The sequence below is a fragment of the Thamnophis sirtalis genome, unplaced genomic scaffold (genome assembly GCF_051295495.1).
Source record: "Thamnophis sirtalis isolate CommonGarterSnake01/CBP01778 unplaced genomic scaffold, rThaSir2_p1.2 scaffold_12, whole genome shotgun sequence".
NCBI classification, from domain to species: domain Eukaryota; kingdom Metazoa; phylum Chordata; class Lepidosauria; order Squamata; family Natricidae; genus Thamnophis; species Thamnophis sirtalis.
The window spans coordinates 52,668,079-52,685,041 of record NW_028261392.1 but is presented as its reverse complement, the minus strand read 5'-3'; the positions used below and the strand labels follow the sequence as shown (position 1 = coordinate 52,685,041).

General features: G+C 37.7%; 1 protein-coding gene across 2 annotated transcripts; it reads left to right on the top strand.

Annotated features, from left to right (window-relative positions):
• The first annotated feature begins 283 nt into the window (after positions 1-283).
• On the top strand, positions 284-15,279 carry SEC22B (SEC22 homolog B, vesicle trafficking protein). 2 transcript variants are annotated; one of them, XM_014071204.2, is made up of 5 exons: positions 284-450; positions 1,040-1,149; positions 2,851-3,011; positions 4,296-4,442; positions 11,426-15,279. In XM_014071204.2, the coding sequence occupies exons 1-5, from the start codon at positions 370-372 to the stop codon at positions 11,578-11,580; spliced, it is 654 nt and encodes a 217-aa protein (XP_013926679.2). In that variant the 5' UTR covers positions 284-369; the 3' UTR covers positions 11,581-15,279. The 2 variants fall into 2 exon arrangements, with proteins under 2 accessions (XP_013926679.2, XP_087582673.1); XM_087726547.1 differs by having other exon boundaries at positions 285-444.
• The last annotated feature ends 1,684 nt before the right edge of the window (positions 15,280-16,963 follow it).

Sequence of the window (16,963 nt, the reverse complement as noted above, 5' to 3'; positions counted from 1 at the left end):
CCCTCCAAGGGGGGGTGTCCTTAGAACCTAAGGGAGGCCCTTAGCCCGCACTACTCTGTAACTGTGTTGTGGAACTGCCATCGCCGAAACGAATGACACTTAGGCCTTCAAGCTTACGAGGATTGCTGGTGATGTTGAAGACACACGCCTCCACACTTCTGAGAGGAACAAAAAAATATGTTCGTCACTTTTACCGGAACCAAACAGTTAGGGATCTCCGCTCTCGACCGGCAATATGATTGCACAGGAAATAGGCAGGAGAGTTGTTATAGGGAACCGGAACTTGGTTTTGCAGCTTCCGGCCAGCTCAGTATAGTTAGACTTGAGCGGGTAGGATTCTGAACTTGTAGGTATTGATCGTCCAAGAAGATGGTGCTTCTAACGATGATTGCGCGGGTGGCTGATGGGCTTCCTTTAGCGGCTTCTATGCAGGAGGATGAACAGGTGAATGTGAGATACTATGGGTTTTCCCCCTTCCTTTCTACTCAGGATTTAATTTCTGATTATGTCATATATACAATGCGGTTTAAGCATTTAAAATGCACTCGCTAAATGCTAGCATTGAAATTGAAAGATATTTAGCAGTAAAGCTAATTGGGTTGCACTGGGTTAATTTTTCTTTATTTACTACGAATCGCTTGTTGTCTAGGCTAAAAATAACATGTGAGTTTTGCTAGTATAGTTACTGAAGTGTATAGCAAAGTAAGCTCCGTGGAGTCTTCTAACGTTTAGCATTAGATAATGAATCCCAATCTAAATTGGGTTCATTCTACCCCACTCCCATTTAGAAGAAGTTGGATGATACAGTTAGGGATTTTCTCTTTATTTAACCTGCTTAATGAATGCTCCTGGAGAACAGGAATCTGCAGATATATACTAGTTCATTTAATAAAGTGGACAATAGTCCATAAATTTTTGTTTTAAAATGCTATAAGCTCTAAATTTTGATCTAGTTGTTTTCTAATCATTCACTATAACTAACTTTGTCGAAGCATGTTGGAGATTTTTTTGTTTGTTTGGGGGGAATTTTTTTTTATAGTCGGGGAGAGATTTGCAGCAGTATCAGAGCCAGGCCAAGCAATTGTTTCGGAAGCTCAATGAACAGTCTCCTACCAGATGCACCTTAGAAGCTGGACCAATGGCTTTTCAGTAAGTATAACTAGTAAACCTTATATCAAGCTAATAATGGGACATAACGCTTGACAAAATCCTCAGTTATTACAAATAAATATTGATCCAAGTAACTATGTAGGAATTATTGGGCATTCTTCCCTCCAAATGAGATTTAGAAAATCCTAATTGTTATCTCTAAGAAACTAATTAAAAGCATTATAGTAAGACTGAGAAGGTCTTGGATTCTTGAAGGAGCGTTGAGGGATGTGAGTCAGTTCCCCAATTTGGAAGAACTCAACAGGTTCATAGAATCATGGAATTCTAGGCCTGGGGTCGATCGTAAGAATCATTTAGTCCAATTCTCTGTAAGAAAAAAAACATACTAAACTACAGAAAAACATACTAAATTACATTTTTTCTTTAAAATCTTTTTTCTTAAAAGGGATTGTAAAACCCACAAATTTATAGTAGAACATTCCATTTTTGTAAAGATCTTACCATTAGGAAATATTTCCCTGAGTTTAAATGAATTATTTTTCTTTTGTTCAATTCTGTCTGATTCGCTGGTGTCTACCTGAACAAAGTCCCTGCAGTTTCTTTTCCAGGTTTTCAGAATCAGTTTGCTGGGAGAAAGTATTAAGCCAATGTCACCCAACTGGCTTTGTGCTAAAGCAGGGCTAGAACTCATAGGGTCCCAGTTTCTAGCCTTAACTCTACACCAATTTAGCTCTCTTAAATAAAATTCAGGCAACTATAATTCTTTATTCTTGGTTTGTTTTTAGGAAAATAGTTCTTGCCCATTTTTCCAGTAGTTTTCCTTTATGTACGTGATGATACTTATTATGTCTCACCTAAGTCTTCTTTTCTGTACATTTTAAGTCCCATCAGTCTATCAAATAAGGTTGTCCTCTGAATCCATTGTAACTTATCAGTATCCTTTTAGAAATATGATGTCCAGAATCATAATCAGAAAAATCCACTAAAGCGGAATAGAGAAAGAAGGTATTTCTTTGAGACAATGTTGCTTCTAAGGCAGCCAGGAATTGCATTAGCCTTTCTACCTGCTATGTTTACACTGTTGAGTCATGTTCAGCTTGTCAATGAGTTCAAGGTTCAAGGTTCATAGAGCACAGGTTTGATTCCCAGCATGGGTATGGCTAGCTGATGAGAGCTAAATAGCTTGAAATAGATCTACTAGTCTCCCTTTATTTATTTATCAGCATAAATATAACATATATATATATATATATATATATATATATATATATATATATATATATATATATATATATATATATATATATATATAATATATATATATGCAGGGCTTTATAACCAACACTTTGAAATGCGCCTGAAAGCAAACCAGCGACCAATGCAGCTCGTGGAACAATGATGTAATATGGGCCCTTCTAGGGGCCCCAAAGAGACACTTGACGTATTCTGCACTAGTTGATGCTTCCAAATGATCTTCAAGGGTAACCCATTGAATAAAATCAATAAAACAAAGAAGTTAAAGATGGCAAGCATGATCAAACATAGGTGTGAGTTCCTCACCTTTGTCCTTATCTAAAATGCAGTGGAAGTCTGAAATAGGTATAAGTTAAGGCTAAATATAATTTATGTCTTGTAATATAGATTGGAATGTTGTTCGCTATATGGCCACTGAAATTAATAGTCCAATGTAGGGTTCATTTGTCTTTCAGGCTAACAATTGGCTTATATCTTCTTTTACAGTTACGTAATTGAAAAAGGAGTTTGTTATCTGATACTATGTGAAGCTGCTTTCCCCAAAAAATTGGCGTTTGCATACCTGGAAGATTTGCACTCAGAATTTGATGAACAACATGGAAAAAAGGTGCCAACGGTGTCCAGACCCTATTCTTTCATTGAATTTGGTGAGATTTATTTCTTGAGATTAATGATTTAAGGATGGTCCAAGGTCAGCACTTTGGTAATCTTAATGTCCCTTCTTCATCTGCTCATTCCACTTCTTTCTTTTACCAAGTTACTAAAGCATTCTGAATTGCATATCTAAATTATTCTCTGATTTCTGCTTCTGCTAATGGGATAAAAAGATTGTGTGGCATATACATGAAAAGATTCAAAGGGATAGAATAATATACCACAGTATGCAGTGATGTCTGCATTTAAAATATTTCACATCTTACATTGTTCTGTCAGACCAGACTAAGAAACCAATGCTATATAAGTTAGAACTTCTTTTATAATAATAGTTATAGTAATGCAATCTTGCAGTTCTAAATGTGCTTCTCCCTGCCCTCGCTTTTATTAGTGTGATCTAGGGAGGGACTGGAGACATTTACTCAAACTAATTTCTTGGAAGGGGCTCAGGCCCTGCTTGCCTGGTTGTTGCCTTGATAGCAGTTCTTCCTATCCTTCAGGGCCATTTCCTATGTCATCTATATGTTTTATCTTATTAGACTACATTTAATTGCAGTATCAGTAGTCCTCACTTAACAGTATTGAAACAGTGGCAACTCTTATTGTTAAGCGGTGTGGTTATAATGAGAATGTCACGTATTGTCACATGACTTATGGCAGCAGTTGTGACAGTTCAGATCGCCATTGTTATGCGAATCCTGCATGACTGTTAAGCATGATGTCACATAATCACAATTTGTGACCTGATGGCTTTGCTTGTTGGAAACTGATAGCAAAGGGTACAAATGCTGATCGAGTAATGGCAGAATGCTGCAACTATCATAACTGTGAGCTAGTTGCTGAATATCTGAATCATGATCATGTGACCACAAGGCTGCTATGACAAGGACTGGTCATAAGTCTTCTCATTTAGTGCTGTCATAACTTCAGTCACTGTATGAGTGTTCATTAAACAAGGACTATCTGTACTTGGAAAGTTTTATTTTACTAAACAAGAGGTAGGCAATTTACATTGAATATAGGATAACAAGGATATAATCAGATTGTGGTTAATGACTATATTTGCTACCAGTATAGTTACTGAACCCTGCTAGGGAAATTAACAGACAAGAGGTTCATTATACTTTTTCCTAGAGCAGTTAATTCTCTTTCTCCTCCACCCACTCTTTTTTCCATTCCTTGCAATAACTTCTCTGTATGGCATGATTTGAGAATACAAATTGATTTAGAATTTTGAAAGAGAATACTCTTACATGAACAATTACTTTTTATTCCAGATACTTATATTCAGAAAACAAAGAAGCTGTATATAGATAGCCGTGCAAGAAGAAACCTTGGATCTATTAATACAGAGTTACAAGATGTACAAAGAATCATGGTAGCCAACATTGAAGAAGTCTTACAACGAGGCGAAACACTTTCAGGTACAGGGATCCATAAACCAGATATTTTCAATTTTTTTCCGGCCATAGATTTTGTTCTGTGGATTTTTTTGTGCGCTCTATCTTGCTATTATAGATCCCACCACCCTAACCCATCATATTATTGTGTAACTCGTTTCACAGAACACAGTTTGCAAAATATTGCCCATTTTGGGAGTCATTTAAATATATGATTGCAGAATAAAACTGGCAAACTGCTTTGTATAAAATACTTCCTGTTGATAATGAAGGACCATTCTAATCCAAAAGATTAATACCGAGAAAAACAAATATGGAATGTGCAATTATTCTGCTGTTTTGGATATTATATGAAGACACTAAAAAATTTTGTTTGTATTTTAATAGCATGTACTAAATTCCTCTGGGAATTTAGTTGAAACATAGCATGCAAATATATATTCTATTTTGTAAAAATCAACAAACCAGCAGATGGGGAAAATTATAAATTTTGTGAGAAGTTTTAAATGATTTGTAATCTTGAGTTTCAATGCCACTATTTCATGCTGAGGAATCAGGGCAATGTATAATAAGTATACATCAACAGCACTGCTTATTGAATAGTATTTTTTAATTCATTCATTGGAGTTGTTCATTCCAGCTTGGAACAGTTTGAGAAATGTTGTACCTTGTCAATTATTTTTCTTGAGAAAAATAAAAAGCAGGCAAAGGCAGGTAGGAACCACTGGGTGATTGGAAATAGTCAACAGGTTAAGGTTTATTTAATTTGTATGCCGCCCTATTCCCAAGAGACTCAGAGCGGCTAACAATCTGAGGGGGAGGGGGGGTACAAAATAAAAATAAAAGACAAACAATTTAAAAATACAGCAACATTTGTACCTCGGATGGGGCTGGAAGATTCAACAGCCCCAGGCCTGCCGGAACAGCCATGTCTTAGTAGCTTTGCGGAAAGCTGGAAGGGTGGTAAGGGTCTGTATCTCGACATGGCAACATGGCAAATCCCATAATCAGACCATAGGGAACAGGACAAGATGCTGCTCTGCTGCCTAATTTTTCGTGTCCATCTATCAAGACATTTCAGGCCCTCTGGCGGCTTTCGTTATTTCCGTAGCATTATTTTTTTGTCTGTGGTGGAATAGTGTACGCAACTTATTCTGTTGTGCTACTTTCTAGTTACCCTCCTTGCACCCTTCCTTTTTGCTAGAGAAGACACTAAGAAGATTAAGAATATATATTTCCTAATAGAAATCCTTTGTCTTACCTGTTGATACTCTTCTACTGGTTCACTATCTGTTTTAGTCAGTGATTAAGCAATTATCTTGCCTAAATGGAAGCTGATATTAGCTGAAGAATGAAACCAGACAGAGCATCAGGTGTCTGTTATTGCCGTGTTCTGTCATTTTATTTGACTTATGGACAAATAATTGGCATAGGGGAAAAAATTCTGCTTATATAACAGAGAGCAAACAATTTCTGTTTTTTTTCCTTTCCATTGTTTTTGAACCTGAGGAAAACCTTCATGAGGAATGGTCCACCGGAGATAATTTGGTTAAAAATCTTTCTCAAACTGGAAATAATTCTGAAAGTGTAGATTCCTACCATCATGTAGAATAGTACTACCAACAGATGGATTTGCAGTTGGATGACAAATTGCATCCAGAGTATAGTCCTTAATGGAACTACATCCATATGGAGGGAAGCATGCAGCAAAGTACCTCAAGATTCTGTTATTGGGCCCATTGCTTTTCACCATTTCAATAATTATCTAGATGAGGGAACAAAAGGATAACACCAAAAATGGGGGGAATTGCCAACAGCTTGAGAGGCAGACTCATGAGTCAAAAGAAGCAGACTTGAGCATTGAGGGCCCTAGCCAACAAATTCAGTGGAGAGAAAAGCAAGATCCTGCATTTAGGTAGGAAGAAGCAAATGCACAGCTATAGTGGTAACTGGCTAAACAATAGTAACTGGAAGAGGGATTGTGATATCCTAATAGGCCATCACTTAAATATGAACCAGACATGGGCAGCAGCTGCTAAAAAAAGCCAATGTAGTTCTGGGCTGCATCAACAGAGGGTTAATATTAATATCACAAGAAATGATTGTATTGTTCTATGCAGAACTAATGAAGCCACACCTGAAATACTGCATTCAATTCTGGTCACCACAATACAAAAAAAGATGCTGAAGCCCTAGAAAAGAGTGCAGAGAAGAATAACAAAGATGATTAGGGGACTGGAGGCTAAATCATGCATGAAACAGTTAAGGGAACTAGGTATATCTATAGCCTAATGAAGAATAAGATTAAAGGTGACATGATAGTTGTCTTTCAGTACTTGAGCAGTCTCAGAGATGAGAGGGTTGTCATTCTCCAAAGAACCTGAGGGCAAGACTGGAAATAACGGATGGAAGCTTGTTAAAGAGAGATCCAACTTGGAACCAAGGATAAATTTCCTGACAATAAGAAATATTAGGCAATGGAACAGCTTATTATCTATTAAATTTTTATTACATTTTTATGATCAACCCAATAAAGCAGCTTACAGTTTACTTCCTGGAATGGTAGCTGTTCTATCGCTGGAGGTCTTCAAGAAACGATTCGATAGTCATTTGTTTGGGATGGAATTAGGTCTGTTCCCTTGGGAAGGGGATGGACTAGACCAGTGTTTCTCAACCTTGGCAACTTGAAGATGTCTGGACTTCAACTCCCAGAATTCCCCAGCCAGCGAATTAATTCCCCAGACATCTTCAAGTTGCCAAGGTTGAGAAACACTGGACTAGACTATCAAAGTCCCTTCCCGCCCTATGATTCTACACCATTTCTACCCTTTATTATTCTAAATATATGTAATTTCTTTTGATCATTTCTGCTTAATGTTCCTTGCATCAATCAACTGGTGTGGTATTCTCCAGTGTCAATCTTAATTTATAAAATATTTAGACCAAAAATCATCTTACTTTACACAGGCTGATAAAGCATGGGAAGGCAGAACATGTGCCTCAATAATAGAACTTGAATTATGAACTTTGTTGCAGTTGGCTGGTAACATTTCTGTTCCAAACTTTCAGTAATTAAGCCAAAGTTTAGTCTGGTATCCTACTATGTTTACTGAAAACTAGGTGAATGTTAAGATACCAGGATAGAATCTGGGAGACTATGAGCTCTAGTTATACCTTAGGCACAAAACCAGCTGGGTGACCTTGGGCAAGTCACAGTTGCTCAGCCCTAGGAAGAAGTCACTGAAATCTTGCCAAGAAATTTGTAAGGACCTTTTAAGATGTCATCATGATTCAACTCTGATTTGAAAGAATTCCTAACACCATACCCACTCACCCCCATCCCAATCTATACACTCCTTGCCTGATTTGGTGGAACAACACTTTTCTTCATCTCTACCTAAAGATCTTGATCAGGGGTGTCAAACTGTCTGAGCATTATGTGCAGGCCATGCCCACCCTAGCTCCGCGAAGGGAAAAACATCTCAATACATCATGTGACGGCAATGTGATGCCGTGTAAAGTTTCCCAACAGATTTAACATCAGTGATCTTGATTCCTCCACTTTTTAAAGACAGCTATTATGTGCTCATCCCAATATTTGTATAATTTAGGAGAAGCAGTGTTACATAATTCAAGGTGGTTACTGCCTGCCTCTCAGAGTGATTTCCCAATTTATTTTTCTGTAATACTAGTTTTCCTTTAATGAAGATTGTGACACAGGATCAGAAGTGAGGCAGTTAGGTAGCAATGTTATTAAGCAACTGCGGTAATGTCCTCTTTGTAATTGATGAAAAACAGCAAGTAGGTAGGTGATAATTTTTTCCTCTGTGCAAAAGTCCCTGCTTAAAAATATGGGCTTTTTCAAAGAAATTATATAGAATATGAATTAATTATTAAATACACTTTTGAATACAAAGACAATATTTTAGGTAAATAAAAATTATTTCATAACATACATAGTCTTTCTAAGTAGAAACTACAGTGGATATAAAAAGTCAGATTGAAATCTCTTGGAGAAAAAGAACAAAAAAAAGTTACAATAACATGCATAATAGTGCATACCCTCTTTATAAGTGGGCATGTGACTATGTTCAGAATTAACCAATAACATTCAGACTGACATTAAATAGTACACATCTGCCATCAAAATGACTGATCAAGCACATAAAAAGTTCAGCTATTGTAGATTTCTTTTTTGACATTTATTCAGTTGCCTCTTCCAGCAAAAGGCATTATCAGCAAAGAGCTTAAAAGGCATCAAAGGGATCTTGTTATTGGAAACAGTCAGGAGAAGAGTACAAAAAATTTCTAAGGTGTTGGATATACCATGGAACACATTGAAGGCATTCATCAACAAGTAGAGAAAAGATGGCACAAAAATATTATTATCAAGAATTGAGAGGCTGTCAAGAGGCATGCAACAACATTAAAGGAGCTGTGGGAATTTCTGGCAAGTGCTGGTTGTGTACTATAGGTGACAACAATTTTTCATATTCTTCATATGTCTGGGCTGTGGGATACCGTGGCAAGATGGAAGCCTCTTCTTAAGAAAGAAAAACATCCAAGCCAGTTTGCAAAAACCTACATAAAGTATGACAAAAGCATGTGGGAAAAGGTGCTCTGGTTTGATGAGCCCAATACTTTCTGGCCATATTTCCAAATGGTGTGGTGGGAAACTAACACTGCACATCACCAAAAGTACACCATATCCACAGTGAAGCACGGTGCTGGTGGCAGCATTATGCATTGGAACTGTTTTTCTTCAGCTAGAATTGCGGCTTCAGTCAATGTGGAGGGAATTATGAACAGTTCCAAATATCAATTTTGGCACAAAACATTTAGGCCTCTGCTAAAATGCTAAACATGAATGTCACCTTTCATCATCATGACCCAAAGCATACCTCGAAGCAAAAGAATGTCTCCACCAGAAGATGATAGAAGTTTTGGACTGGTCTATCAAGAGCCCGAATCTGAATCCAATGGAAAATCTATGGGTGTCATGGCTGACTTGCTATGCATCCCTGCATGCAACTAGGCAATGGAAACCAGGGAGGGGGGAGAGGAGTCATTGGAATGTATGAGTGGCTTGGGAGATAATTGAGGAATACAGGTGCACTGTCTGTAGCCTGAGAGAATTCCAACACCTCAAGGTTGAATGCTGCGAGGAGTGCAGAAAACAAAATGAGGGTAATTGATTGATAGACTATGGACTGCGGGTGGCCAAGGGGAACAAAATGGATTTTAACTATGCTGTTTTTCATACAAAAACCTCAGAACTGGCTTTGCTTCTTCTGTGCCTATGTGGAATTGCCGGTAAAGTTATACTCTTGTAAAAACAATGTTCCAGGAGGTTTTTTTTTGCTGCCAATGGGACAGTTGACAGTGGAATTACTTGAAGAGGGTTGTACATGGGATATGCCCTTGCAATCTGACAGATTTGGAATGGTTTTGCAGGGAAGAGAGGACAAAGTTTCCCAAAGCAAGATGTGCCATACTAATAGGCTTCTACCCCTGAATGCAGTCATAAAAGACTGAATGCAGTCATAAAATAAAATGTTGTAACAAAGTATTACCATATTTTTTTGAATATAAGATGCACTGGAATATAAGACGTAGCAAGGTTTTGAAGAGGCAAATTAAAAAAAAAGTTTTTGCACTCTACAAACCTCCCGAAAATGGGCCTGTTTTTTTTTTAAATGCATGAATAGCCTTTAGGAGGCTTGTAGAGTGCTCCTGGGGGCTGGGGGGAGGCGGCAAAATTGAGCAAAAACCGGCCCGTTTTTCACTCATTTCTGCCCTCCCCAGCCCCCAGGAGCTCTTTGAAAGCATCCTACAAACTCTGCACGGCCATTTTGGTGAAGGGGGCAGGGTTTGGGAGGCAAAAAATGCTGTATTCAGTGTATAAGACGCACCCAGATTTTCAGCCTCTTTTTTTGAGGGGAAAAGGTGCGTTTTATAACTCCAAAAAATACAGTAGTTTACGGGTATGCACACTTATCCAACAATGTTATGGCACATTTATATTGTTATTGATTGAATCGTATAGCTTATATATTAAAGAAGGAAAATATTCTGAAGTGATTGATCTTTTGTGATTGATCTGATTTTTTTTTACATCTCAAAAACATGGCATTTGAACAGATTTGTTTTATATCCATGGTATATGGAATAAGAATTGATAAACATACTTTGGAATAAAAAAACTAATAGTTCATGCAGATAAAAACTAATGTATACCATAATCCAAAGATGTTTATGGAAGTTAATTTATCTGAATTGTAATTATTCTTAATGGTAGCAGCTTCTGAATTAAATATTTTGCTGGATAAAGTCTCAGTTTCTTAGTCAATTTACCAAATTATAGCAAAAGACATTTCTATTTCTAAAAAAAGATATTTTTGAATGAACACACACACAAAAGTTTTTAACCTTATTATAGGCTTCTTATTATAAGAGTCACTTATTTGTGAAATGGCTGCATAAATTTGACAACATGTACTGTGTCTTCTAAATTAATTTAATACACTTTTCATTCTCTCTTTCATTCGCCCTGTACTACCTGTGATCCCAAAAAACTTATTGTAAAGATTGGGGGTAGTTGATGGGGAGAAGAGGGAATAAGGAACTTCCTTTCTGCAGAGTCAGTGCCTCATCCCATTGATTATGAAAGTTCACTAGCCTTTCATATAATTTTTTCAAAAGGTTTTTATACCTGCTAGGGGAAATGAAAGAACTTGAAATTCTCTTTTGTGGCTTACAATAGTTTTAATTCATTGTCCCTAATCTAAATAAAAGTTGATTATCAAAGACAAAACTTCCTACCTGTTTGAGGGAAACCTATAACATCCAGCAAGCTTTTCTATGAGAAAGATTGAATCATATATGTCAGACTAAAGTCAGTCTTAAACACTTGATAGAAGTTGGAGCTAGGTCTACTGTCTTATAAATAATGTTGACATTTCATGAATATAATATTTTTGTTTGCATGCTATCTTTTCTTCAAACAGCATTGGATTCCAAGGCAAACAATCTGTCCAGTTTGTCCAAGAAATACCGTCAGGATGCGAAATATCTGAACATGCGTTCCACCTATGCCAAGCTCGCTGCTATTGCTGTATTTTTTATTATGCTGATTGTTTATGTGCGGTTCTGGTGGCTGTAAGAGATTAATAGGTCCCCAAGAGTGATATTTAAGAACATTAAGCATATCACTGTTAAGTAACTAATATCACAGGATGTATTTAGAATCTGCCTAGACATTTCCTTATAATGAGAATTGCTATTTCCAAATGTCAGAATTTGCTGACACTAATGATTTTCTTTTGTAGCAATTAAATGCTTGAAAAAAAAACATTTTTCCAGTTGACAAATAGGAGTAGCCTCATTTGATCCACCTACTTATTCAACACTACTGTTAACAGACAAACTAAAATAAGTGCAGCCCTGATAGGGTATTCTAATGGGTATTCCTTGTTAATTGAAGAGAAATTCCTCTTTCAAGGGTGATGTGTATGTGTGTACATAACACATAGTTTTTTTTTTACTTTGATTGGATCAATACTGATTTTATATGTCAAATCTCTTGCCTCATTACCCTGTTAATTTAGTAACTGCATAAAATATTGCTTCATCTGGCTTCTATGACTGGTAAGTGAAATGGGGAAATAATTTGAGTTCATTTCACTGTAAATATTTGAATGTCATGCTAAACTGTAGCTGTGTGTTCTGACTGAGCTACAGCAGCTACTGTTAGACATATTTCTGTACAGCTGTATAAATACTTCAGCTTTTATTTCTAACTAACTTGATTGTCATACCGTCTGAACCAAATCAGGTTTGATTTTATTTTGAAGCATACAGTTTCAAAAGCAGAAGCTTTTGGACAATTCCTCATGACTAAGCAAGGGAAGGGAAGAATGGACCAAGATTCATCAAGGTTTGTCTACTCTGTGGCTTAATTCAGATATGACCTTTCTTATCTTATACTGAAGTGCCCTCACAAATGTTGTTTCAATCTGTAAGATCATCGACTAGCTGAATATCTCTCCTTGCAAAAATAGAGTAGAAGAGCAGGCTTCATCCTGAGAGCTTGAATATACGGAATATTTTGAAAAATTAACCTCTCTATTTCACACAAGTTTGTTTCAACTTCTGTATCACAAAAGATAAATTGCCATGCAACAGATTCTGTGATGATACTGCTCTCCACAAGATATGCACATCTATTTTGGGAATTTGCCAAGTTGTAAGTAAATTCAGTTCCATTAGTCCAGTAATATCATAGAAATTCTGCAGAATAAACAAAACAACTTCTCCATCTGACAAGGCCAAAGAATTTTAAACTCCAAAGTTAAGTGTCTCTTGCCATTCACATGTCAGCATTGAAATAAATGTACAGGTAGTCTTCAACTTACAACCATTGGTTTAGTAACTCTTCAAAGTTACAACAGCACTGAAAAAAGTGACATAACCTGTTTTCACACTTATGACCATTGTAGCATTTTGATGGTCATGTGATCAAAATTTGAGTGCTTGGCAACTGGCATGTATTTATGACAGTTGCAGTGTCCCGGGATCATTTGTAACCTTCCCAGTTGGCTTCCGACAAGCAAAGTCAATGGGAAAAGTCAGATTCACATAACAATTAGCTGATTCACTTAACAACTGCAGTGGTTCACTTACCAGTTGTGACAAAAAAGGTCATAAACTGGGGTACAACTCATTTAGCTATTTTGCTTAGCAACAAAAATTTTAGGCTCAATTATGGTTGTAAGTTGAGGACTACTTTTTTGATGTAAATCATATTTAGTGTCCTGGTCTGTCTTCTTTGTATATATTTTCAAGATATCATTTTGAGTTTTTCAATGATAGGTACCTGTTTTCCAATTAACAACCATATTCTGTTCTTATTGAAAGAACTCTACTATCTATTACTATTTCATATAAAATATTCCTTTTTGTTTTGTTTTATGCAGATTTCCACTGGAAATTGAGGTAATAATGAGGATAATACTTCAAGAAAATATTGCACAGGGCAAATGGGACTGTTGAAACTGCCACTGTTAGGCAGTGTGGTCATTTGGTTTTTTTTATTAATTGCCACATTGTTTAATGATGCGTTTCTGGTCTTAATTAGTATAAGTAAACAAGAACTACCTGTATGAGGATTCCTGCACTGGGCAGGTTAGTCCACTGTCCACTGGTTGGACTAGAGACTCCCTTGAATCCTATCATTTGATGAAGGTGTATTATTTTTAGAAACTGCCAATTCCAGAAAACTCTAGAGATAAAAGTCAGTAGAGGTCTGGAACTGAAGTACAGGTGAAACTTGAAAAATTAGAATATCGTGCAAAAGTTCATTTATTTCAGTAATGCAACTTAAAAGGTGAAATTAATATATGAGATAGACTCATTACATGCAAAGCAAGATAGTTCAAGCCGTAATTTGTTATAATTGTGATGATTATGGCTTACAGCTAATGAAAACCCCAAATCCACAATCTCAGAAAATTAGAATATTGTGAAAAGATGCAATATTCTAGGCTCAAAGTGTCCTACTCTAATCAGTTAATTAAGCCATAACACCTGCAAAGAGTTCCTGAGCCTTTAAATGATCTCTCAGTCTGGTCAGTAGGAATCACAATCATGAGAAAGACTGCTGACCTGACAGTTGTGCAGAAAACCATCATTGACACCCTCCATAAGGAGGGAAAGCCTCAAAAGGTAATTGCAAAAGAAGTTGGATGTTCCCAAAGTGCTGTATCAAAGAACATTAATAGAAAGTTATGTGGAAGGGAAAAGTGTGGAAGAAAAAGGTGCACAAGCAGCAGGGATGACCGCAGCCTGGAGAGGATTGTTAGGAAAAGGCCATTCAAAAGTGTTGGGGACTTTCACAAGGAGTGGACTGAGGCTGGAGTCAGTGCATCAAGAGCCACCACACACAGACAGATCCTGGACATGGGCTTCAAATGTCATATTCCTCTTGTCAAGCCGCTCCTGAACAACAAACAAAATCCTCTTTTTCTGATGAGAGCAATTTTTGCATCTCATTTGGAAACCAACAACCCAGAGTATGGAGGAAGAATGGAGAGGTATACACTGCAAGATGCTTGAAGTCCAGTGTGAAGTTTCCACAGTCTCTTGATTTGGGGAGTCATGTCATCTGCTGGTGTTGATCCACTGTGCTTTATTAAGTCCAGGGTCAACGCAGCTGTCTACCAGGAGATTTTAGAGCACTTCATGCTTCCTTCTGCAAACAAGCTTTATGGGAATGCTGACTTCATTTTCCAGCAGGACTTGGCACCTGCCCACACTGCCAAAAGCACCAAAACCTGGTTCAATGACCGTGGGATTACTGTGCTTGATTGGCCAGCAAATTCGCCTGACCTGAACCACACAGGGAATCTATGGGGCATTGCCAAGAGAAAATGAGAGACATGAGACCGAACAATGCAGAAGAGCTGAAGGCCGCTATTGAAGCATCCTGGTCTTCTATAACACCTCAGCAGTGCCACAGGCGGATAGCTTCCATGCCACACCACATTGAGGCAGTAATTGCTGCAAAAGGGGCCCAAACCAAGTACTGAGTACATATGCATGGTTATACTTTTCAGAGATCTGATAGTTATCTCATATATTGGTTTCACCTTTTAAGTTACATTACTGAAATAAATGAACTTTTGCACGATATTCTAATTTTTTGAGTTTCACTTATATATTAATAATCTGCACTTTTTCCTCAGGATTTCCAGAGATCTGTCACCTGATACATCTTTATATAATAAGATTGCCAACTCAGTAAGTTAGGTCTGATTAGGAGTGCCCTGGCAGCTCTGTCTACAAATAAACTTGTCCAGAATTTTATTTCTGCTGTGTTTCAAGGCTTATTTACAGTAATACAGTACAGCTATTATTAATCCACATTTCATTAATTGCATTCAAACTAATTGCTATATAAAACAAGCTGATTCTATTTATTAAGGTTGCCTGATGAAGAAAGTATGTTGTGCTGGCCAACATTTCACCCCAAATTCAAAGCATTCTTTTGCCACCAGCACAAATTTAAAAATAACTCCAGACTTCTTCATGCTACTCAGTATTTGTTAAAAGAAAAGCAGAAGTTGTTCTTGAAAACTGTTTTTATATATTGTGTGTATGTCTCTACTGCCTTACATACAAATTGATGCTGGATATCTGTATAAGACATACTAACCTGAACCAACTCTCATAATACATCTTGATATCTGTCACTAACAAAGGATATTTACATATATGGTAATGATAGATTTGTTGTGTCATATAGGTCTTCTCTATTGAACTGTTTCTTGTTCTTCCAAAGCAAGAGTTTTATAGGTAGAAGTTTTCTCTATGTTATATCAAACATCTTATTCAGAAATGTTTCTAGTTTTGTTTTAAATATAAGTCAAGATTGTGTTGGGAACACCAGGAGAAGAGAGAAGTACACAGCTTTGATCTGCTCTTCCTGAAACACCATTCATTTTCTCTGGTTTTTGCTTTATTGGAATCTCGAATAGCCAAAATATTCTGGGTTCTGCTTCTCTTACACTGGCTAATCTGAAATGGTACCTCAGACATATCCAGAACGAGACAAAGCATATTTTCCATTTCATACACAGATGAATTAAAGCTCCTGGCAGATCCAGGCAGAATGGTCAGTGGTAAAAGTAATTATCTGAAGTAATTCAGGAATTTGAAAGACTACAAATTTCTCAGCTTATTCTAACTTTTAGCACTAACTTGTTTTAATTTCCTGATAGTTGGCTTTTCGATGGTTTGAACCACAGAACCAGTTTTAAATATAAATTAAGATACACCTTAGGGCAGGGATGAGCAATTATTGTATTTTTCACACTATAAGAAGCAACTGACCATAAGAGACACATTAGCTTTAGAAGAGGAAAACAAGGGGGGAGGGGGAATCTGCCACTGCCTCCCAGCATCCATCTGGTATTCATCTGGCTAGCGTCCTCACAGCAAACGGCTTGGGCAGCTTCAGCATGTTATTGCAGCCCCAACACGTGGTTCGTCGGGGCTCCACTCCATTGTGCCTACCACCAGTCAACTAAGCTGAGTTGCTGCTGCTGCTGGGGTACACTGGAGCCTTCGCTGCTGTTGTAGGCGGCGGGGATTGCTGCTGCCGATTGCAGCTACCAAATGGTGGTGATGGCAATTAGCGGCAGCAATCCCCGTTGCCTAGAACAGCTAATCGGTGGTATTCCGGGGGGGGGGGGGCATCCAACTGCCGAGTGAAGGCTCCAGCAATCCACGGCGGCAGCAGTGACGGGCAGCAGCAAACACTGCCACCGCACCAACCCCCCTCCCACAATATTTGCTCTATAAGACGCATAGACATTTCCACCCACTTTTTTTGGGGGGGGGGAGAAAGTGGTAAAGCCCAGGTCCCCTCTTAAGATGACCACTGCCGCCTTCTCAGGCTGCTCTAGGCAAGGTGTGAGTACTGCACAGGCGGAGAAAAACACTTCTCACTTTGCTGCTGCTGCCAGCCAAGTGAAGGAATGCACAGT